At 42.6% G+C, this 25,235-nt stretch overlaps 1 protein-coding gene across 1 annotated transcript in view; it reads right to left on the bottom strand.

Moving 5' to 3' along the window:
- Positions 1 to 1,994: 1,994 nt before the first annotated feature.
- The window catches only part of LOC124158707 (homeotic protein proboscipedia-like), a 173,454-nt gene continuing 150,213 nt past the window's right edge, over positions 1,995 to 25,235 (bottom strand). The window contains exon 2 of the mRNA XM_046533952.1: positions 1,995 to 5,989. Coding sequence (XP_046389908.1) covers positions 2,964 to 5,989 — 3,026 coding nt within the window. The 3' untranslated portion in view covers positions 1,995 to 2,963. The remainder of the gene's footprint in view (positions 5,990 to 25,235) is intronic.

Here is a 25,235-nt window from a genome sequence, read left to right as displayed (position 1 = left end):
ACGAGAAGATTTGGCCGATAGTTAGCTGATACTTCATAATATTGCAGAAGAAATCAACCTCGTTTAATTTTGCTACCTTGACATGACTGATTTTACACTCCGATTAACATTACAGCTCTTAACATTACAACTCGTCTCTTTTGCGATTTTGTATGCGCTCTTCTGTTCTTGGCGGTGCATCCTTTCTACACAGCTCCTCAAAATATTCAGCCCATCTTTCTTAAAGTACTTGGCCATTTCTATTTCTGCGCGACTGCAATGTAGACCCTTGATTCATATTCCTAAGTCGTGGTAATTGTTATTCGCACTTGAATTGATCAGTTCATCTTTATGTTTTATGTTTGTCTTCATATTCTTTCTTTATTTTTTTTCTCCCTTTTTCCTGCTCTGTCCATTCTTCTCTCTATTCGGTCTGGTATCCCTTTGCATCACAGTGTATCTATACCTATTATTTTCATCTATTTCATGAAAAGAATTGTTGGCAAAACTGCGTTGTATTCTATTATTTTAACTTCAAGAGCGCCCTTTGAAGATGATTAAGTGGACTTGCTTAACAGCAATCCAACGACAATTGCTCCATTTTCTGCGCTCACTTTTTTACCCATGCGGTTGTTTTCTTTTATCCTCAGGTGAAAATAATATGGTATCAAACAAAAAATTATCACTCGCACGTTTATGAAACTTTCTTAAAATTAAGTAAAGTCTTATTTTCCATCTACGCAGAAGTGTCAAGTAACGGCTGGAATCTGAAATCTATTTAAGTTCTCGCGAACATCTTGTGTTTTAGACTGAATAACTACCCGCGTAAATATTTTCTTGTATTGTCAAGAGCAAGGAATTTGCGTGAAAATTCCAATGGAGATGTATGATGCTTCTGTTTAAAAATAATTTCCCCTTAACGTTGTGAGAGGTTCTTTTATTTTACTCGTCGTTTTCAACCGCAAAATGAGTGAATATAAAATGGATGTGGAAGGCTCCTATAAAATGCTGAAATTTTAAGAAAAAAATGGACAGCAAATATCTAAGCATAAATCTTACTGGTGTTGTTCTAAAAACAGTACCCCTCGAATGAATTAAATTTCCGTGAAGACGCGTCCATCAATCATAGCGTGGACTTTTCCCCAAAATTACAGGTTTTAGCCGCGCCAGCTGACGCCAATGGCCTTAAATAATCTTTCCACGTCTCAGCTTAGAGATGTCCAAAGAGAATGAAAAACTCCCAATTGGCCAGAATAGCTTGTCGGTCCCGTGTACCGCTCCTCCTTCTATATCTCTCTATCGCGTTCTCCTAATGATCAGCGCGTGACTCTCGGCGGAGGCGAATAAAAAATAATGGCAGCGAAGAAAACCCATGCAAATGAAGGCATTTCCATTGCGAACCGCGGTAACATGTCGCCCCCTTTTACTACTGAGACGTGTGCTCTCCGAATGTCATGCTCTCTCCGTTTTCCTCTCCAGTTTTGTCTCTTCGTCCCTCTTTCTTCCTCTCCTTTTCTTGGTTTGTTGAACCAACCTTTGAATTTCTTTGCTAAATTTTTTAACGATAGAGTAACGAACATTATGAGATGAAAATTGAAGTTTGAGATGGTGTTCAGAGAGAATATTGAAATTGCTAGGAATGAATCACATAGGAAACAATTTTGACAATGAATTTCGTTTCAGAACAAATTGTTTCAGAATTTCTCGAAGAATATGGAAAAATTCCCTTTACACTCTAAGCATTATATAACGCCAAAATATTGAGATTGAAATTATATTTTTGTAGAATTGTTTACGTTTAGTTATATTTAGTTTCATATTTACAATACGATTTATTTAAAAATGCAATCAGAAATTACTTTGAATAACTCTGAATTGACAACGAATAGGGATTCAGCAAATATTTTCTTGTATTTATAAATTGTTGACGCTAAACCTAGAGATTATTTTTTATAATGCTATGCATTGTACTCCTTACCCTAGATAGTGATATTAGGGAAATGAAAATATATTAGTCTTCTTTATGTGAAATATATTTCTTTAGACACTGCTATGTACATATTTTTACATACTGCGCTGGTATAAAATTGCTTAATTGAACAAATCATCAAAGACTAGCAGTCTCATTGAACTTCTAATTACAATTAATTTTGTAATTTACAATGTGTGAATTCTGCTTCTAATAATACCTTGGCAGAGGCAAACAGGCAGTAATAATTTCAGATTTAATTTTTTTCAAATTTTGCAATAACAATTATGTGCTCTCTTGAAGCGTAATCTTTATTTTTGTATTCATGAAGCAATTAGATTAAATTCATTGTATTTTGAAAACATCTTTATTAATTGTTTTCACAATCTCAGCAACAAAATCAGAACAAAATTACGGTTTATCTATTAGGTTAAAACCTTGCAGTTTATTCAAGGTTGGAATTACGCACAATTACACTGCCAGCGGTTTTTCTGACTATAATTAAAAGTGTTTTTCCTTTTGCCACTTCTTATAAAACTGCTCCTTCTCGATGATAAAACGTGTTCATTGCAGATCGCATCTAGATTTAATCAAGGTAAACTGTTTTATTTTAATGACTTACCCATGCTCTAATAGTACCATGGTCCATTAAGTTATTTCCTATGACACTACTCAAAGTGCGAGCTATTATTTACACCAAACAATGTAGGAAGGAACAACAACAACACTTTTAAACATGATAGTCTTCGAATAGATTTTTACTCAATATAAAATGTGTCACGGCACAAGACGCATGTCCGAACTGTCTTTATGTTATGTGCATTTGTCATTTATCTTATGTTCGTTATAAATAGAGAGGCACAAATATGTCTATGCCTAAGGTTTCATCACTTCGCCGTGAGGCGCCTACGAAGTCAGCCAAAACTGTTCTCTTTGCACCTGTTCACTGTGTATTTTAACAGCGGCACATTCACTTCAACGCACAACATCCGATTTGCATTCACATAAAATTCTTTCAGCTGAGCTGATAATATTCTGGGGCAAAGTCATTCGCGAGATTAGTTAGGAAGTTGAAATCCGAAGAACTGTTTGAGTTCTCGGAAGGGTTATTTTGTTCATAAAAGTTAAAACCGAAGTTCATGTCACTTTCCTGCGGCATCGCTACAACTTCGTGCTGCCCTCCGGCCTCCAGTTGTTGTTGGGCCACCTCCGTCGATGGAACTGAGCCCGTGCTAGACGGCGGGAATATCCCCCCGGGTGAAGTCGGGGTGCCGAAACTCCCTTGAATATTGGTCTCGCCATAGTAGACGTTTGGTCCACCGTTCACGACGACAGGCCCAGGGGGTCCCATGGACCCTGGGAGATGTTTTGGGTTGTTTCCGTTGCTGGAGGGGGGCTGAGGTGTGACCTGGGTTGGATGCTGACTTGTGGGTGATGGGTGGTGCGCGGGTATCGAAGAAGTTGCAGTTGCATTGGGGTGCTGGGGAGTTGGTGTTCCTTGTGCGGTCGCTCCGTGTGGATGGACCCCGGGAGGTTGTGCCCCTCCTGGAGGATGTGCCCCCCTGTAATCTTCCTGCATTTGCCCACTATAAGAATGATGAACGCTCTCATAGTATGTCGGATCATGCATGTGTGTTCCTGGCATACTCTGTTGCGTTCCATCTCCCCCTCCATTAGGATACATCGCTCCGTTATATTCAGCTCCCATCCCTTGGTGCCCGTAACCCCCGCTGCCATAAGCACTCGCGCCGGAATTTTGATAGTGGTCAACTTGTGGGCCACCAGTTGCACCCGCATTCCCGTATGCGTGATGGTATGGATTAGTGCCTTCTGGACCTCTAAAGGCATGGTGCGCGGATGGAATATTGTGATGCTGGGCTGCATTGCTTTGTTGATTCGTCTGCATTCCCGGGGCTATACCTCCGTTGTAACCCGAGTATTGCTGCATGTCCTGTTGGTTTGGATGATGGTACGCCGTATTTGCGGCAGTATAACCTCCGGGCCCAAAATATTGATGAGGTGGCTGCTGTTGCTGTGTCTGGTGATGATGGTGCTGCGAGTGAAGCTGTTGGTTCCCGGGATGAACGGCCTGAGTTCCATGTGATGATGATTGATATTGGAAGGCGTGCCTAGGCGAGGAAGCGTGCGTCTGCTGGTGATGTTGTTGCGAAACAGCAGTTCTACTTTCAGCAGCTACTCCTACAGCCATTCTACCTTGTTGGATTCCGCCTGTCGAAGCAATGTGCGGACTATTTCCGGGAATTCCATGTCTGCCCGTGGTCTGCATTGCATATGGCTCCGCTGCCGTCGTTCCCGGTCCGCCGACAGGACAATGGCCATGAGTTTGAACCTGCGCTGGATGCTGTTGCGATGGGTAAGAATCTTGTTGCGACGGAGGCGCAGCTACTCCGGGCGAAGATGTCGACATCATGCGCGGAGAATTGCAATGGCCCTGAGGCATTTGGCTTGCGTGCATGGCCATTTGGGGGTGCTGATGTGCAGGATTTTGGTGCTGTTGGTGGTGTGAATATTCCCTGGCTCCGTAATACATTACTGGAGGTTGGCAGCCCACCCCCATCCTTTGCTGCTGAGGTCCGATCATGTGCCCAGTGCGGTTATAGTCTGCTCTTGCATGATGAGGCCCCCTGAACTCTGCCGCGCAGTGACCATAAGCCGATGGCTGCTGCACATGGTGCTGCTGCCTTTGCCCCACTGCGGACAAGTTCACGTTGTGAGTCGCTTGAGCCATCGAAGGAGACTGCCTCTTCATCGGGGACGAGTGAAATCTCGGGGGCGTCTGACACCGGCTGCTGGACGAGCTGCTGCAACTGCTTACGCTGCTGCTGCTACCAACGCTGCTAACGCCGTTATTATGGTGCATGGAAGATGCCATGGATCCCATCGGTCCCGCCGCCACCGAAGCCGGGTTGGGGCTGACGTGGATCCCTCCACCACCTCCTGCCACATTGGACGACGTGGCAGAGGTCGCAGTGGTGGCCGCAGTCGGGGAACTGTGCCTGAAAATGCCATTGGCTGCCGCCGGGCCTTGCGGACTTGGCTGCGGCGGCGTCCCCGGCGTGGACGGCGTCAGACTGCCTCCCGCCGAAGTCAGTTGCGAAGGAAGGCTCTGCGGTGGGGTTGGTTGAGGAGATGGGCCGACACATAGCTGCCCATCTTGTAGTCCCACGATCGTTGGACCGATACTCCCTGGTTCTTTCTTGCACTTAGAGGCTATGCCGATCGGTGACATTCTTGGAGTCCCTTTCAGTGTCGTGGGTGGCATTTCGGGTCCACCCATTACGCCGAGGGTGGTGATGGTGGTCGAGGGACTAGACGCGCGCTCCACTTTGACGTCTCTATTGGGCGTCGTCGGCATTTTCCTGCTCATCGGAGTGCCGATGCCGCTCCTGTCCGATCGGGAGTCCTCGTCGTCTTCGTCGTCATCGTCCCGGTCGTCTTCGTCCTCGTCGTCATCTTCTCCGTCCTCAGCGCTCCTCGACGCCCCCAGCAGCCGGCCTCGCCTGCCGCCGCCGGGCCTCGACGCCGGGGCCGACTCGTCTTCCTCGTCCATCATCATGCCCATCTTATCGTAAGGCGTGCTTCCGCCGCTGCTCACGCTGCTGGCGTTGCTGTTGGTGTTGAAACCTCCCGTGGAATTTTGATTTTTCTGTGAGGAGCTGTTATTGTTCTTGCCGATTTTTCCCCTCTCCCCTATTCCTCCCGGGGCGAGGTCGCAGTTTTGGCAACTTTTCTTATCGTCCAACAGACTGCCTCCCTTGCCCTCTCCCATCTTGCCCTTTCCTCCGCCGCCCTCCCCCTTCTCCGAACCATCTTCTCCTTGCTTGCTCATCGTTTGCCGTTTGTGCTTCATTCTCCGATTCTGGAACCAAACTTTGACTTGTCTCTCCGTTAAGTCCAGGGATGCCGCGATCTCTATCCTCCTCGGCCGGCACAGGTATTTGTTAAAGTGGAATTCCTTCTCCAGTTCAAGGAGCTGGGTGTTGGTGTAAGCCGTCCTCAGCCGCCTCGGAAGGCCATTTTCTGAAATGAAGGAAAGAAAGAATTACGTTAGTGATTTTCTTCTTTTAAGATTTTTATTACAACTAGTCGTTAGCTTGATCAGCGACTGATTAGATGGCGTCCTTTTATTCAGAACATAAATTAAAAATTGCTGTTAAGTAGCTTAAAAGTTATCACCTCGACTTATGTCAAATTATATTGTTATCCGCGAATTTTTATTTTCAACGTCGAAAAGAAACTGCATGCTTATGTGCGATACTATGACTTCTTTTAATTCCTATGAGATGATTAAAATTCGGACCTTAACTCGTAAATTCACCGCCACCCAAATACTTAAGACTTAATTTTTAATTTCGGTTTCTGTATACATTGTTTCGTATTTCATCATGTATGTTAAACATGTATAAGTATGGAAAACAAGTGTTGATAATTGATGTTTGCTTAAACATCTCCATATTGACAAACGACGGATTTTGTTGCCTTATTGTTGGTGGAATCAAGACGTAAAAATACTTTGAAAATTAATGTCTCGGCATTTTCTTGCGTGTGAATTTGAAAATGGTTTTGCACTGTACTTGGGTACCGTGGTTTTGGAATAATTTTGTGGCAATAATTAACTTATGTATGGTTTATTATTCTGCCAAGTTGAAGTTAATATTTTAATAAATGTTCCCGAGGACATCATTCATTTTTTATTTTTATTACGTGATGGGAATTGTTAGGGCTCAATATTTGGTCCCTACATATGACCCCGTGGCTTTCCCGGTGTGTTATGTGTCTATTAATCTATCACATTTAAAGCCCCTGGAGTCTTTACTTAATTCAGCTTCTGAAGGATAGTAAAAAATCCCGAAACAAAATTATATTAGATATATGATGTGAGATGCATGTACATAAGCATGAAATTATACTTTTTTAAATAAGATTGAAACTTTTGCTAACTAGTTTCGCCCGACTTCCATTACATTATGATGATGTACCGTTTCGAGACGAAGGTCGCTGCTAATTTTCTGAATTTGAATTTTAAACGTTAACATTGTTGCGTTTTCATTTAATATAGTTTGGGAATTTTTCAAAAACTCCATCTTAAACATTTGCTGATAATTATTCTAGTCCAGCCCCTATAATGGGTCATGAGTGTCGCCTCTTTGAGCTAGCCCATCTCAACTGCGAGAACTAAAGAAAATACTCCTGGGTTGTGAGGGAATCCTGAGCCAAAAGGAATGGTGCTAGTCTAATGCATTACTCAAGCACTCTCTCCCAGTAATCTGTTTGCAGTTCCACCTGTGCATTCGAGTCGGCCGTGCCCTCCATTCTTTCCGTTTGCGTGGAATCCTGGCCTTCCTGCACACCCGCCCTCTTCTTAGACCTCCCACTTTATTTGGCGAGGACGCGTGCGAGAGGAGGAGGCAAAGTAAGAGAACCAAATGGAGTTTAGGTGGGTGGGAGAGGGATGATCCATTTGTCAAAAGCCAAAAGCGAGTCTAAGCGGGACGCGACACGAAATGAATAGAATCTGTTCTGTCGACACTTGTGCCACGGAGGAGAGGGAGGATTGAAGAAATGCGTGCGAGGGAGTCTCAGGGTTTGGAAGGGATTGGATTGGCAGAGCGAAGAAGACCCCTTTTCCTCCCTCCCTCTTTCGTCAGAGGAGGATGATGACTTGGGGCATCCGCGCATTCGAAAGGAAAACGGGTGGTACTTGATGGCGAAGTGAAGGAAGTGCGTGGAGATGTGGGGGACCATCTGCGAGGGCGGAGACGCGGAGAGAGAGAGAGATGAGCGATCGGCTTCAGGGGAAAGGGAGCGTGACTGGTTTGAGGTACTTCATTTAAAATCACGGGTTTTGAAATCGCTTCAGGCTTTGTTTGGTGGAAGTTCGATGTATCCATAATATGAACTCAAATGGTAATTTCCGAACTTTGAATCAAAACTCAACTACCGACCATCGTTGCAACATATCATGTAATTTCTAGGCCCTTGAAAACTGAAACCTTGTAAATGACTAAATATGTTGAAACCATGGTCGGTAGTTGAGTTTTGAATTAAATTTCGAAAAATACCATTTTTGTTTTTATCATGGATATCACAGCTTTTTTCTACATGAAAGGCAGATTTATCCGCTGGGAATCTCTGAAGGTAGGTAAGAAGTGCTTATTGAATGATATACAAAGATGTTGTACGGTCCACTAGTTTTAGTTCACAAATCACAAAACTTGTTTCGATTGCCTTACAATCATCATCAGACACTGTGTACAAGATTGTCTTACAATCGTCATAATGAGTACCTGATGTTGGTTGTAAGGCAATAGGAACACGTGTTTTGAGCTGTTAAATAAAATAAGTGGGTTGTGCGATATATTTGTTTTTCATTCTATACGCTGTTCCACGATATCTCTCCGGAAAAAGTTAATTTTAAGGAGTGCATAGTTTTGCCCGCCTTCTCTTTTCTCCCCTATGATGGGAATATTTTACATTTAGAAAAGCTGTCTTTATAACCAACGCAACGTCTTTCTAGGATATTATGAAAATTTGCCCGAAAATAAACAGAGAACTTAAATTCTTCCATAAAATTTCAGCAATATTAGCAGCGTTATGTTCGCTCTCAACTCGTTCGTTCCGAAGCTCCCCAATGAGCCTCACGAGACTTTGCGGAATGTTGCCCCAGAAATGGGGTTTGTTTCGATGCAATAACAAATCGTGGGAAGACAAATGGTGGGAGCATGATTTTGGATATCGGAATTGGAAGTTGGAAGGGATGGGTTAAGGGTTTCGCATCCGTCAGTTGAGGCCGAAGAAAAAAAAAAGAAATGAGGAAGAAAAAAAATGCGAGGCAGGAGATGACTCGCTCCAGCTTGAGGGCTGAAATGAAGGCGGAGGAGAGTCGTCGTGTGCGAGGGTGAATAGTTAAAGGGAAGGAGGAAAGTGAGCGGTGCAGGGAAGATGGCTGCTGCTGTCCCTAAGTGGGTGCTGCATCTGTGGAGGGCGGAGAGGGAAAGTGGGGACGCTTTATATTAAATTCTACCTGGCATCACGTGGCATCAGTCTTTTGTCGCCGCTTGGCGAGTGTGCGAGAGGGGGTGAGGGGAGGCGAGGGAGGGACCGCACCGCGTGGAACAGAAGGCGTTCTCTGGGGGCGGGGGCTTTATGGGGGGGGGGGGGCGCATTTGCAAATAGAGGCTCCCGGCATGAGGGATAGGGGACGAAGGAGAAGAAGATGGGAGGGACCTGCGTCTGATTCCAAGTGCGAGCAAAGTTCTTTCTCGGCTCTTCAATCCGGATCAGCTCTCTCTCTCTCTCTCTCTCCCTCTCTCTCTCTAAATGAGACACTTTCCCATCTTTCCCGTCCTGTTGGTGCGATCATTTCTTCCTCAGCTTCCAAGTTAGGCTATCGCACCAAGGGTAGGTTCTGCCTAGCTCTTTCGTGAGTGAAGTCTTACGGAGACAGCTTCCGAGTATCATTTGTCCCCACGTGCGTTGCAAATTACCTATTTGGACCAGGAGGAGATAAATCATTCCACTTAGGAGAATATGAATAAGGCGTGAGGAAACGTGATCAAGGCCAGTTGAAGAAGGAAAGGCGTAGAAGAATAATCCAAAGGTTTCAGGGTATTTTGGTGGAGTAGTTTTTTTCATCCCCGGGGAAGTTTTGATAAAATGTTTTGGCTTGGAAGGAGTACAAACTGGTATTCCGTAGCTATATTGAGTCCTTTAGTATTTGAGCTGCTTATCATCAACGTTTCCCTGTTCTAAAATTTTATTCATATTAATTGCTAAGTGTTCCTTTTCTTTGTGCGTATCTCGTTGTGTGGAAAAAATCTTAATTTTTAAATCTCTTGTCGAACCCTAATCTAATGGGACTTTCAAGGAAAACCACGCTATTTAATCTTATATGAATTTATTTTTCTGAACTCATTCATTTTTTATATGTATTTTTGTTTTTTATAAAATTCAATTTCCTCTCGAAATCAATGGATTACATTTGGGGTACTTAATGCTTACTTTTTCTCTTCAACATTGACTTTTGCTACACTTTGATCGTATTTTGAGGATGCAAATTTTCGTATAATCTCATTTTAGTCGATGTCACTCTCAGCTGACAGACTTATTGTATATATCCAGCCCTGAGAATCACCCGCGATTTGACCAAATTCTAACAAAAATATTGCTTGACATATTTTTAAGGACCTCAAATGGTTAGGTATTGTATATTATTAGCAGGAACGCGGTCCTTACATTTATGGGCCGGATGTTTCCTCTTGATGAATCAATTTATGATTACAGGGATGATTTCATCATTAGTAAAATCGTAAGACACCTTTGACCAACTATGTACCGTCGTGTATATCCACTGCTCCCAACCGTTTTTCATTGAACCACTTCACCACATTAACTTCTTGTTCTGAGAGTGGACTGTGTGGTCGCCTCTTTGTCTCGTGCGCTGAAACCTGGCTGACCTCACCATGAGAGATATTCCGAAGCAATTTATTTTCCGGGCGCAAGGGGAACAAAGACAAGAGGCCGAGTGGAAAGGGTTGGATTGATATGAGACGTCAGAGACGGAGCTGGGGGAAGGGAGAGTGTTAACTATCACCCTCTCCAGAGGGACTTTTCATTGTGTCATTTGGTCAACCTCATTCGGGAACTCTCCTTTGTGAAGGACTTACCCCATTCTGCCCTCCACCGCATTATATTCATTCGTATACTTGCGTGTGAGTGTGTGTTAGGCGAGCAACGGCAATCCCCAAAAGTCCTTCTGCCTCTCTTTACCTTCGTCCCTCCTCGCTCTATTCATCGCCGCTGGGCTACTCCACGCGAAACGGCCCACTCCACACTGTTTACAGCACACACACGGCCTTAGGATTTGGAGCGGCTCTTTAGAATATAGATGGCGTACCGTGTCGTGGTCCTGTGCCTCGTGGTCCGTCCCTTTTCCTGACCTCTCGGTTCCTTCACAACCCCTTCCACCTTCTCCTCCCCGCCCACGCCCCCTCACAATCACCCTCCCACCCCCTTCTCGGCCGACATTCTCACGCTGCCGGGCAAACCGTAGCATATCCGGCATTCCCCCTCCCCCAACAAATCCCTCGGCGCTAAAAGCGAGAGAACTTTTGGTTGAAGCATCGGCCGCCCGTTACCGCCGCCGCCACCGTCCGCGATTGTTGAGTCGCCCATTGTTTTTATACCCTTGCCGCTGCCGCAGCGAAGCGTGTCAGTGTCGCAGTCGCTTCACTTTTGTTCAATTGTTTTCCTCGTTCTTATTTTTTCACGGTCGTCCGTCCCCTTTTTTTGAATTAATCTGCAGAGTAACCGCTCGAGGGATTGCCGTTGAAAAAAAGGAAAGACTTGGGGTGGACGAGGGGGGAATTGGGAGGTGGTTTGTCGTGGTGCATGCAGTGGATGGGAAAAATGTCGCCTCTTGGGATTTAAGCTGAATTTTTTTTCTCTCTCTCGTGAATTTTCGCTCAGTGGATGAGTCGGTAAGCGAAATGCATTTTTTTGGCTTGTGATCTTACTGCGTTTCATGTATGTAGTTTTGTTGCAGTTTTTTCTTTCATTCCACCGTGCTTCATTTGAAGGCGGTTTTTTTTAACGCTTTTTTTGCATCTTCTCATTGCATAATCCTGTTCTACATTCGATGAAATAAAAAGAAGAGCGTTTAGGATATATGTTACGTAGTGCAGTGGCGTGATAAAATGTTTCTTATAATTTGTATTCGAGTCATTCTGGGAAAATAATTATAGGCTCCATAATTGCTTCAATATTAGAGGTAGCGAATTCGATATGCGAATCGCGAAGCGTTTTGTGTCGTAGGTTTGAAGTTCTAATAAAAAGCCTGTACCAAGATCACTCAGATCAAGATTTCGTTGTGACATTATTTTCTTTGACATCCTTTTATTTTTGGTTTATAACGATATATATGCCTATTATTTGATTGAGTTGCTCAATATGTACTACATTAGGCAATTTACTAATTTATTTATTATTTATTTCCATTCCACCGAAAACAGCACTTATTGGCCTAAAGCATACATATACCTACAGGATAAAAATTTTTGTCCATTATATTTACTTAAACATTTATTTTTTATCCAATTGTTGGTATTTTTTCTTCAAATACCTCTTATGGCCATCAAAGATTATTAAAATGTTCTGGGGTAATGAGGATAGACTGCAAATTTACAGGTTTGCAGGCCTAATAAGAACGCAAGTGAGCTAGTTATTTGCTGAACAAAGGAAGGTGCATGATGTTAATATGACCAACCGTATCATTTCGAGGCAAAGATGGAAAGCGTAGAGAGGCTGTATTTTCGAACTTTCTGGAAAAAAAGGAAATAGCGGCATATTTTTATTTCGTCGTTGAATGGCATCTCCATCTCATCTCTTTTGGAAGGGATTTGATGGGGTGGTGCTCCACCCTGAATGTCCCACTCGCCCTCCAAAACCCTCCTCGGCTAACCCCTAACCCCCTCCCCGCCCCTCTGAATAAACTTTCGGCCCACTCACCCTATTCTTCTCCTCAGCACACCCCTCTCCATTGCCACTCCCACCTTCCCCCTCCCACGACCCCTCCGCTGCTGAACATGCATCCCTACCTCTACCCCCCCCCCCCCCAGACATTCTCCTCCTCCTCGCGCGGCTTGCCAGGAGATTCCATCCGCCCTCCTCCTCTGTCCTCGGTCTCCTTCAGGCATCCTTCTGTCTTCTATCTGTATCCCTGACATGGACATTATCATACTTTAATAGGCGGAAGGAGGTTTTCGGAGGGGGTGTTGGGCGGTAACCGTGTGGGATTGGTGAGAAACCGGAGGAGGAGATGTAAGAAGGGAAGGAATGAGAGGGAGAGAAAAAGGGAGTGGAATAATCTCGTCTCGAGGGGAAGAAGAGAGACTGCCCGTATGCTCGCTATGGCTATTCTAATTCCCGGTTGGTGGTAGTATATGGTCAGCTCTCCTTGTGGGTGTGATTGATTTTTATTGCTTCGAGGGGAAATGACGGCGTCAAGTTATGACTGATCCCGTTGACGGTAGTGAGAATGGAGTTAATCACCCTTGTTGGTGAAACAGATAGGTGGGGATTTAATCATGGAATAGGAAACTTAGACGAGATCCACATTGATAAGAAATTTAATCAGAGAGGCACATTTTAAAATCTTATTCAGGTTCAATTCAGGTTGTAACTGAAGCAGCACCTTTGAAAATCATCAAAACCTTTGATACATCAAATCAACAAACTAATGGAAATAGTTCTTCTTATTGGTCTCGTTAAATATTTCATGTCTTTGTACTTAAACCAAATAAGAAATCAAGTGATAATTTAAAATCCTATTTTAATGTACCTATCTGATTGGACTCAATAATCTTGTCTTATTAACGTCATTTGTTGATAAAACTTGTCTTATTTCGATGAAATACTATCCATATTATCTTATATTTATCAATACAATCATCACCCACCACATCATAGGTTTTACTAAATTTATGAAATGTTATATGACGGTCACTCTACGGTTTAAATTTTGCGGAAGTAGAGTTGTTAAATTTGAGTTTGCATTGAGTTTTATGGTATAATTGAATGAAATGGGGACAATACGATATTGAATTGAATCGGCCTAAGACCTGCGGAGTGACGGGAGGCGTCAGAACTGCGCGGACGTAAACTTCAGGTTTGCCTCTGGTGAATTACGAGTATCCTTCTGAGAGTCAGGATGAGAGCCAATGACGCGAAGAGCAGAGCAGGAAGCAGGAAAGAGATGAAAATGAAGTGAGGAAAACAAGTGTGAGATATGGCACTCGGGGATGTCGCTGCGAAGTTATGAGAAGGACGAGAGAGAGAGAGAGAAGGAGAGGTGGAGGCGAAGAGGGAGGGAAGAGGTGGGCGACACGAGGAAAATTTCGTCGGACGGAAGAAGAAATGAGAGGAGAGTTTTGAGGGGAATAGAATGCGCGCTTGCAGGCAGGATGCTGGATGGACGAGGGGTGAGTGGAGGGTGCTTTGGTCTGGAGCAGCAGATGATGAGGGGAGGAAACCTCGTGGTGGCGTACCGAGTACAGTGTGCGTGAGTCGGGAGGAGCGGCTTTCTCAGGGACAGAGAGAGAGGGGGGAGTCCCTCACCCGCTTGATTGACGTGTTCCTCATCAGCATTCCGGCCTCGTGATTGGGCAGACGGAGCTGTCAATCAAAAGTCCACGCCCCTAACCTTCCCCACTCCACCGCCCTCCCCCTCCCTGCCTCGTCGTCTCTTCCACAGTCAACCCCCTCCCCCACGTGAAACCACCCCTCTCTCTCTCCCTCTCCGCATCTCCCCCTAAAAGGGTCCAAAATACCCCCTTTTTCCGAAAGGTGGTAGTGGTGGTTGTATCTTTCCCCCCCCCCCCCCCCGCCAACCCTCCCGAGCCTCTAGCCGGCTACCCCCGCGGCTCTTTTCATGTCATATTCTATGAAGGGCAGGAGAGCGAGCGCAGTGGCGGAAAGGGGTGGATTTAGGACTTTGAATGCTCGCATCTCTCCCTCTCTCCCTTGAAGGACGGAGAATGGTGAAGGCGATGGGTTGGACCAGGATCCGGGTGGAGGGAAGAACGAGTGGGATTTCTTGAAGGCGAGTTGCCGTGAGGCGAAGCGGCGATCGCGGGGCGGAGTTTTGAGAGTGGAAACGAAGGATTGAAGAGGAGGACGGAACGGGATGCTTGAAAGAATGGTGAAGGGGATGCAGTCGACGTTAGACCAGAAATTTCATTTGGAAGATCTAACAGCTTCTGTCACGTGAAAAACTGGATTTAACGGGTTTGGGTGAATGTAAAAGGATTATTGTACGGCTTTTAATAGTCAGGCTGGTGGGAATAAAATATGGCGAGGTTAATCCCATGAAAATATTTTATTTTCAGGGTATCTTTTACACTTCTTTTGTTCAGAGAGTTTCAATAATATTTTTAATAACATCAGGCTTCCATTTTGTGGAAGTTATTTATAGTGATAATTGCATTGGTTCTTTCCCGCAAAACTCAAACATTTGAATCACATGTTTCACATTGGTATATTCAAATGCAAATGCACATTAGATTTGAATATGAATGACCCGATGAATCCGCTTCGCTTAGTGGTTGAACATGTTGTACCTATATTAAAGTTTAGTGGAAAAGTACCCAGATAATTATGAACTGTTTCACAAATATTTTCGTGCAATTTTCTGAGACTTACTCCTAAGAATGTTATTTGATGACCGAATATTGGTCATTAACTATATCAACATCCTCAGAACATAGATATTATTCACAAATTTATATCACGATTTTCTTTCGAGCATCACTAACTCACATTTTCGTTAAGACACTGGGTTTGTGGTTTATTAATGTATACGTTGCAAAATTTTCAAGTTTCAACCCAAAATATTGCTTCGTCCCACTGAATTTTTCGCAATAAAATCATTATTTTTGCGGTGGTTAAAAATATGTTTTGTTTCCCAATTGTGTTCACCAAACAATTACAGTAGTACAATTATGTGCAAAGTCTACTGTGTGCACCAAGTGTTTTTCTGCTATTTATCTGGTACATACTTGCAAGAGTCAGTCAGGACAGATATGGCTAGAGTCAGTCGACACGTTCGCTGGAAAAGGTATGCTTGGATTGCTCTGTTATATCATTGGTGATTCATTCTTTCAGTATTTAACAATATAAATTATACATAAATGCCGAAATTTTCAGGGATGATGCTTTGGTTGCATGGATCTCTTCTCTTTATTTACTCTTTCACGATGACATGGCTAAAGCGCCCTTCAAACGAGGAGTTATTGAATGAAAGGAAAAAATGTAAAACGACACGCTATATAGCATAAAAAAAGATCTTTAAATGAATAAAAAGATAATAAAAAAACCGTACGTATGACTTTCCGTTGACGATTTTTTTTCGATGGAAGGGTAATCAAGCATTTTGAATTCCAAGCGGGAATGACCTACATCGCGCCCTCGGCACTCGATTGACACTTTTAACAAATGATCTTCTTCCTCCGCAGATAGACTGCCTTGATTTAATTAATAAACAAAGCATGAACCTCGACCCTGGAATCGAGAGCACACTCCATTCCTTCCGCGCTTCTAACCCTGACGGATCGAGACGGCTCAAATTACTCTGAATGGTTGTGATTCCACTCTCCCATTCCTCTCACGAGAGCCGCCCCACGTAAACACACGCAATCGTACGCGGCCCGTCGCACTCATAACAATCGCTCATACACAATGATGTGCCGGGATCCGAGGCACAAACACAAAAGCGATATATCCACCCACGCGGGAGCGCGACGGAGCAAACAATAACTCACACGCTTACAAACAGTCACACACGCCCAGTCTATTTTTTCCTCTCCCCCCAAAAAAAAACTCGTTCCTTCTTTCTTTTGATTACCCTTGCCTTTCCTCCTCCTTCTTTTCTTTTCCATCCTCCTCCCCCGCATCCGACCTCAACAAATCTCCCAATATTTCGGCCTCTCAGCCTCCGTTTCGCCTCCAATTCTTCTCTCTCTTCCCGCCCGTCTCTCATCGCTAATCCCGATCGCTCACTTCAATCTATCGCCCTCCTCCCTCACCGCAAGTCCCTCCTTGGGATCCCCCCTCCCCCCCCCCCACCGCATGCCTCTTTGAAATCCCGCACCATCGACGCCGCTCCATCCATCACTGTCCCTCCTCCGGCTCAGCCGCTCGTCACCGCCCCGCAGAAAAGGAAATAAATGAACAATGAGATCCGTGTGCGAAATAGCGGTGCATGTGATGCGCTCAACCGATTTGCTCCTCGCGCGCACTTCTTTCGTGGGCAAACTGCGAGGCCTCCCTGTGGCCGTCTCTTCCCAGACCCTCCATCTCCTTACGCTTTTGTGTCTCACTGTGGCGCCAATGCCGCGCCGAGCGCACAATTAAATTAAAATACCCACGAAGCGAGGGAATCTGCTATAATAGATAGCGAAACGTTCAAAGGAGTAGATCTGAAACGATTGCGTTCCAGTCTGCCGGTATTTTTGTGAATACTTTTATACACTGAGGAGATTATTTATGAGTATAATCTTGGGGAGCCATAATCCGATGAGCGGCTTTGTCACAGTATTTAGGTGCTCTAGTTTTACAATGAACCTACGAATGTGCCTTGATTTTGAATAGCCCAACTGAATATAATTTATTAAATAAATATAATCCTCAAATACAGGCTAATTCTTAATTTTGAGACTTTTTTTGCAATCGGTGGGTTCCTACTAAGGGTGAATTATAATACTCCAAAAACAACTTAGAAAGTTTTGGCGGAGACAAGAGTTTCATTAATGCAGTTTTTTGGTGTTATTAGCATCACGCCGACTTCTTAAAAGCCCGAGTCCACGGCTAAGCTACTTTAAGTAAAATCGTAATTGTATATGGGATATTTTTTCAGCAGATCATACTCAGCTTGCCAATGTTACGATGTAGAGTACTGAAAAATTTGGTGTCAGTAGCTTTAATAAAAAAATTTCTTCATTGTAAATCGATAAATCTTTTGCGAACGCGGTAATTTCCTCTGGTATGCATTGGTAATACTTAAAAAAAATTTTATCTCATCGATCTGAGATATGTTTTATTTGTAATCGTTGGCCGTATATGTTCCTATAATTTCACCACTTTTCTTTCTCATGAAGACGTTTTTATCTTCGAAACTAAGCGAATATTTTTTTTCTCAAGAAAATTCGTATTGATCTGCTACATTTTTCATTTTTCTTGCCCCATTTTTCGTTCATTATGAGGTTGGCCCATTCAGAGACTCCGAACATTCCTCTGAAGAATGACGCCTGTGTCGCCTTGGTACATCCTCAAGTCTTCCTCACGGAACCGCCATGCCCTTGTTTACCCTCGAGACCCTGCTTAGCGACGGGAGGATGGGAAGGGAGGGAATGGAAGATGTAGGATGGGTAGGAGTGGGCGGAAAGAGAGAGAGAGAGTGTGTGGAGGAGTGGTGGTGGTTTTCATTGGCTGATCGCGTGTCCTGTCGTTGAGTGACAGCTGTCGCTCCATCCGGGCGCCCAGTGGGAGGATCGGGGCTAGGATGCGGGTGGATTGGGTGTTCTGAGCGAGGGCAGTGTGGGGTACTACAGCGAACAGGGGGGGGAGGGAGATGAGGATGAAAAAAACAAGGCCGGGGGTTGGGAACCGGCGACCAATAGCGTGGACGGACAGCCGATCCGCTCGTCACCAACTTCCGGCCCGTCTATATTTTTTTTTACCCGTCTCATGTGTCCTCTTTTTCTCCATCCGCGTCCAGCCCTTCCCCCTTAATATGTACCAAACCTTACCCACCAAAGAATGCACCCGCGCGTTTTTACACGGCCTGTTTTCGCCATCATTCACCGTCTGCCGTGCTGTCCACCGCCTTTTTGAGTGCATTTCTGCCGTGCTTGCTTTTGATGTTTCCAACGGAGTTTTTGTTAAGAAAATAGTCGCACTGAGGATATTTTTTTCTGCTAGCAAAGTTCAGCTTCACGAGGTGTTTGTAACGGACTCAGAATATTATATTTAAGGAAGAGGGTAGGTAGGTATGGGGATTTGTTAGCAGTCCTTTCTCTTTTGACGCCTTAAAAGATCTTTAACAACTATAGTATTATAAATGTTCTGGTGTATATGCATAGAATTGGATTTTAGGTTTACAAGTTTCCGAGATTCGGAATTAACGGATACTTTTAAAGAGGTTATAAGGATAGAACTTAATTAAAATTTCTTCAATGTGTCCACTGCACGGTAGTTAATTAGGAAGTATGATTGGCCTATAGGCGTGTATTTCTCTGTGCAGTGAAATAACATCCTGGTTTCTGATTGTTTTTATATTTATATTCGTTTATTTTTTTATGATTGGCAGCGGAAAGTAGAAATTTGTGTTGAAGTATGACATCTCAGAAGTGAAAAATTTTCATTCTTAGTCAGGTCATTCCTTATTTTCACTACGCTAAGTATTATTGAATGTGGCCGCCAATTATTTTGGGATGTAGCCTCATAGGTGACCTGTTACAATTTTCTATTTGCAAATATCGATAAATTTATTACAAAATGGTTTGACGCCCATAGTTTTTTTTGGAATCAGGCTGGTGGTTAATAAGCTTATTTTTCTGACCGATTACTCCCATAAAACCGTACATCATCATAATTGAATAATCGTTATTCATTGTGATTCGTATGGTTGTGTTATATGTATAGAAGTAACGCATGGAACTTTCATATCGCTTTGGTTATAATCTAATTATTCTTATTGCATTATCATTCGCTACTCTAAATATACATACTTCTTGTCATTCGCTACTCTAAATATACCTACTTCTAAATATACCTATTCTAATACATGAACACCTACTAGGGTAAGCATATCTAGAAAAATGAAAAGTGGCTGATTTGTAAAGCATTTGTATAGGTTGATAGCTGACACATTTTTGGAGAAACATCCTTGATACACCGGAATATTTCTCAGTTTTCCCACCGGGTGTAGATTTTGGTAATTCAAAATATATTTTGGGGACCTGTGACCCAAGTCTTAACCCGGTGGGAAACCCGAGAACTATTCCTGCGAAGCATAGGCCGGGAAAAACTCAAATTCTCCATTTTTGATATAGTCACCGCACTTTTCATATGGGCCTGCATGAATTAGTATAAAATGGACCTGTTTAATTTAGACATGTATGTTATTCAAATTTCTGCTATTTAGGATTCTCTATGCCTAGAAATAGTCATAAATTTAGCTTCAATAAAATTATTGCACGATTATAGAGTTAAACATAGGCTTAAAATATTATATTATTAAATGAATTGCTGGAGTTACACACTTTTAAGTCTCAACTTTTTTTAATATCGACAAAAATAAGAAATAACAACTTGTTAAAGTGTTTTAGTAATATGAATTGTGCCAAACATGGAAGATCCACTTTATAGCCTCAATAGTCATTGTAGCTTCATATGTAGTTCAATTCAAAACATATTTTGATCTATATAAAAGAAAAGGACAAAGTGCTCTAAACATTGACATTTAGAACTTGCGAATTAGTTTGGGAATTGGATTTTGATGGTCGAAATGAGGGGAAGTGCTAATTTAGCTATCCGATTACCACATTCTCATCTATCACTTCTGGCCTTAATGAAATTTTTAAATGTTTTGCGTTTTATATTTTCCATAACATAATCACATGTCTCCCGGAAAGGTTTCATTCTATTCGTTGACTGTTTTTATTGCCTGAAGAACTGGACACTATAGCAAATGTCATCTTTTCCGGTATGATTTTGATGACATGGGAGAATACTCGATGAACCGCATTTATAACTAATAAATATGCGTGACTGAAGTAACAATGAACCATTTACCTATCATATCCTTAGTTTTTCCTTTGATTAACGTCCTAAATATCATCGTTAAAATGGGAATAAATACAGTTAAACTCTCAAATATTCCTATCTTGGAGTGTAAAAGAACTACCCTTTGTGAATGAAATTCTATGATTTGCACACTTTCTCCTCCCACAGTTCTTCCCCTCCCGCCATTCCTACCGTCAGTGAGAGGAATTTCCATTTGGCTGAGACCACCCTCGAAGGCAATGCTTCCTCCAACCCCCGCGCCCTGCCTGACCCGCCCCATTCTCAGCATCCGCTCCTTCTCCACACTCACACCCTTTTAAAATCCTACCTCTCCTCCCACCCCCCGACTCATTCCCTTCCCGCTATTACGCGCATACACATCTTACGGCGCTCCCATCCCCTGCTGTCGCGCTCCCCTCCCTCCCCCCTCACCTCCCGCTGTCGGCAGTGGAGTGTGCACGTGGAGTGATAGGAGTTGATGAATTAATCCTTACCTCTCTCTCACACTCCCTCCCCGAGAGTTCGCTCTTTCCTTTCCCAACTTCTCTCCCCCGCAACTCCATTCCGCGTCCTTCCATTGCTCGCCGCCACCGCCGCTATTTTCCTCCACGCACACTCACTCTCTCTTTAACTTCCCCCCTCTTACATCGCCATTCTATTTTGGCTAATTGCATTCCCCAATTTGCAAGTTTCTCATTCGCGGTCAAGCGAACTTTGGTGTGAATCGCTAGAGGACTGGCGAAAAAGGCAAGGTATATTTTTTGTTTCTTTTTTCAGCCCTGAATTTTTTCTGGAGATGATGAACTGACTGCAGAATGATAGTACGATCGTTTTCCGTGGGTAAATAGATTATGTATATTATCATTTGTATATGAAAGGAAAAGCTCTGCTCCCCAAGGAAAGGAGAAAAGTATTCATTAGCGTTTTGGCGTTTAAATGCCCTAGAATCGAGAATGTTATAAGATCATAACCTGGTAATCACACGCACAATAGTAAAAATTATATTTTATTCATTTTTGTCATATTTACTGTGAAAAGTTTTCATCTTATTTTTGGGAGAAACTTCCGCCCTAAAGGTGAGTGAGAATTTTTCGGAATGACTACTGCTGTTGAATTATTATTCTGTTTAGTACAATACGGGGTTGTGTGATTGAAATTCGTTTGCCTTAAGTAATTGCTAGCTAGCTTATCTTGGAAATATGATCGTATTGTTGGATTTTTATTTTTTTACAAAATTCAAACTTAAGTTTTTATTCTGGCAGGGCATTTACTTTATGACTGTTTTATTAAATCATGTTTAACTAAGAAAAATTGGAGTCAAAGATTCTTTACATTTTGACTATTATTTACATAAGGACGAAATACGTTTTTACGGCAAGATTTTGTTTCTCTAATTGGTCTAAAAGTTCTTATGCAGCTGTTTCATTGTATGGACTTCCAACTAAACCCCCGTGCCTGTTATCTGCCAATCTCGATGGACGAATAGCAGGAAAGCTAATGTGATGGATCCGGAGCAATACATTTTTCAGTCATTTTTAGTTAATTTTAATTTTTGATACGTAATACCTGAAAATTTAGTTTTATAATTTTTCTATTTTAACTTAATCGCATGTTGCTTTTACCCCTATGATATATGTTTCGATAAAATTTTGAACCGCATGTTTAAAGAAAGAAAATACTTACTAACCCGTTCATTATGCCAGACCATCGCAGGAATAAATTCTACGTAGAGAGAGGGGTATATTTGTGGTAAAATTCGGAGATTCACTATTTGATGCATTGCAGATAATACAGAAGAACTCCAACCTAATATCCGATCGACGCATTTAAATCTGCTAATTGCTTCTCACACTTAATGTTTCGCTGTAATGCAGAATATCATCGCTTACGCAGGTATTTTCGCAATTAATGAGGTTAAAACCTGTGATTAATAGTATGATGAAGTCCGACGGACAATTTTTGCTTCCAATATAACTTTTGCTCGATTCCTCTCTAAGGTATTTCCCGCGAAAACTTTGCAACAAATTCCAAACTTCATATTGCCTTCGTGCTGCAGGGATATTTCGTATCTCAGTTTGGAAAAGTTTCTTTTTTATTTAAATTACCTGGAATACAATATAATTACTACACAGGGCAACTTTTTCTCAAATTTCAGGTGTCGTTAGTGTCGTTCATCTTATTCAGTCCCAACTTCTCCCCCAACTTTCTCTCTCCTCACCGCGGTTTCTGTTTATATCCCCCCTCTTTTTTCTCCCCTCCCTCCTTATTCCTCCTCCTCCTATTTTCTTCCCCTTCTTCTTGAGCCCAATTTGCATGAATTAAACCCGAGGCGCGCACCGACATAAGGCCATAGTTCGCCCTTGCTCCGCAAACATGGGAGTGGCTCTCCGAACGGGAAACGTTATCCCCCCCTTTCATCCTTCTGACGATATCGCCTCATCCCCCGTTCATGCACCTACATGCTCCACAGTATTTTTTCTCGCTTTTGCGAAGAGTTTCCGAAGATCACCTATACGTTCAGGCTGCATTTGTTAATAATTTCTCATTGTTCCAACGTTACTATTCACTACTGTTTTGGCTGATTAAAGTAATTTGTGATAACCAGGCTCTTTGATTTTTGGATAATCTTCCATATCCTTTAAGTAACTGTAGGGTCCTGAAAGTATCGCAGTTGCAGCACTCTGTTCATATTCTGCAGTTTCAAGTTCCATTACAATTCTAGGAAAATGTTGTTTCCTTAGTGTTAAATCACCGCACTGATTTATTCTGGCTGCAATTTTTGGTAAAAATGTATTCCAACTACTAAGCGTCAAAAATAAAAAAAATAATTATTCAAATATTTAAAGCGTAGAGAAGTGAAAAAGCCCATAATATGAACTAGTTGGATTGACATTATAATAAATTACCCTAATCAGGCCATAATTCTTGAAATGTCTAAAATAAAGAGAATTCAGTTCATCTTAGGTGATTACTTTATCTTTAGTTGATGAAAATAAAGATTGGTCCAGAAGAATAGAATATTTTGGATATATAAGGAATTCCATTCATCTTTGGTTAATATTTAAAACATTTTTTAAATGTGTAATACCTATTGAAATATCTATGTGCAGTATTTTTTCCCTCATTTTGTGATATATCCCCAGGTAACTCGTTTGTGGGACTTTAAACGCCTTAGTCAAGGCTAAAATCACCTCATAAAATATTTTTTTAAAGATTTTAAAATGTGAATGAAAAACACTTAAAAAGAGGAGATGCCGATTGCATTTCTAGGAAGTCCCCATGTCCAGCGGTAGGGAAGAATACATTGCCAAGTCAGTTTTAGGATATCGTGTATTCCACTTCTTGACATTTTTTTGTCTTTATCGAGGCACCTAATTTTTATACTTCCGCTTATTGGCAAAATAATCTTGATACAAAGAACTTGATTCTTGAAAAATATTAGGTCAAATAGACGGCAAAAATACTTGTAAATGTTAATTCAAGTTTGTACCTTGTGAATCACATCTGGTATAAATTTGGCATTTCGAGATTCATGAGAATCCCTAGAAAATTGAGATGAAATATTCTGGATAGCAGAATTCGTGAAAAATTTAATTAAACACCATCTCAAAATTTTAAGTATCACATACGACTTTCAATTTTTATTACGCGTGGATGCTTTTGGCAAATATTTAGGAAAAAATTTCTATCGAAATTCATTCATGGATTATATGTGGCTATGAATGCGCCGAACTAATTGTGCAAGTTCACCCAAGACTTTTGAGAGCATATTGCAATCAATTTGAATTATCTGCTTCCCTTTGGCCGGTAATGAAATTGGTATTGGCATAATAAAGCTGCATAGAAAGGAATGCTGAATTCATAATGGCTTCCATCGGACCCCCAACGGTTCGCACTGACTTACGTCGCGAAGGATGTTATGATCGTTTAATTTTTCGGCCGATAGGGGGTGTCGTGGGTTTTTTTATTGTGTTAACACCTCTAAAACCCTTCACGGATCCCATCCCCCGTCGTCACTCGAAACAAAGGAGGCTCGCCCTTTTCGGATTTTCAATCGCTCTCTGCGGAGAGCGCGTGAATGATATCGGCCGCAGATCCTGCCAGACCCCCTCACAATCTCTCTCACACCACTATTTGATGCGGGACCGCTCCTCCCTTGTGTTCCCGCCGCGTAACCCTGCGGGGGGTGCCTGCTCTCCGAGGGCCGTGCGAGAATCATCGCCGGCCTCCTCCCGGAATCGGTTGAGTCATCCTCCGGCAGTGGGACTGCAGAGGAGGGTGGGGAGCCAATAGCGCGGAAGGGGGTTGCGAGGATGACTGGTCAAAATTTGCATCGGCGTCGCCGCGGGAGTTTGAGGCTAGATCTTCGTGGTGTACTGCAGCGGTTTGCGAGCAAAGTCATGATATTTCGAATGCGCGCTCCCGCCCAGGGTATCGCGGGAATCACCTTTCCGTATCCTGCACACCATACGGGATCATAACACTAAAACGAAACTGTATTATCTCCCGTATCTTATGTAAGGGAATGAGAAGCGAGTACGACGGGTGCTAGTGATATTTTTCCTAAACAGGTTTAGGAACATAATATTGGTAAGGAAATAAATTAATGAGATCAACTGGATATTTAGTAGTGAATTTGATTTTCCACTCGATGTCAGACCAGACCAGTGCACTGCAGTGATGTACTCGTGAATTCGATGTCAACACAAAACAGTTGAACTCATATACTTTGGCCACCAAGTTTTTGTGTATTTCTTTTATCAATTTCTGTAATTAGCTCTGTTAAGAAAAAAATCACTTGTTACCCTTGGCTCCTCACCCCCTCATATATCTCTCATATGTTTTTACCTAATATCTTAATTTAAATGGCGTCAATCCACAAAAATATTTTCATTGCTAATGTTTCCCTATGTCCCTCTTTGTACAG

Source organism: Ischnura elegans, chromosome 1 (genome assembly GCF_921293095.1).
Source record: "Ischnura elegans chromosome 1, ioIscEleg1.1, whole genome shotgun sequence".
Classification (NCBI taxonomy): domain Eukaryota; kingdom Metazoa; phylum Arthropoda; class Insecta; order Odonata; family Coenagrionidae; genus Ischnura; species Ischnura elegans.
The sequence above is the reverse complement of the archived record's forward strand: the minus strand, read 5'-3'. Positions and strand labels throughout refer to the sequence as shown.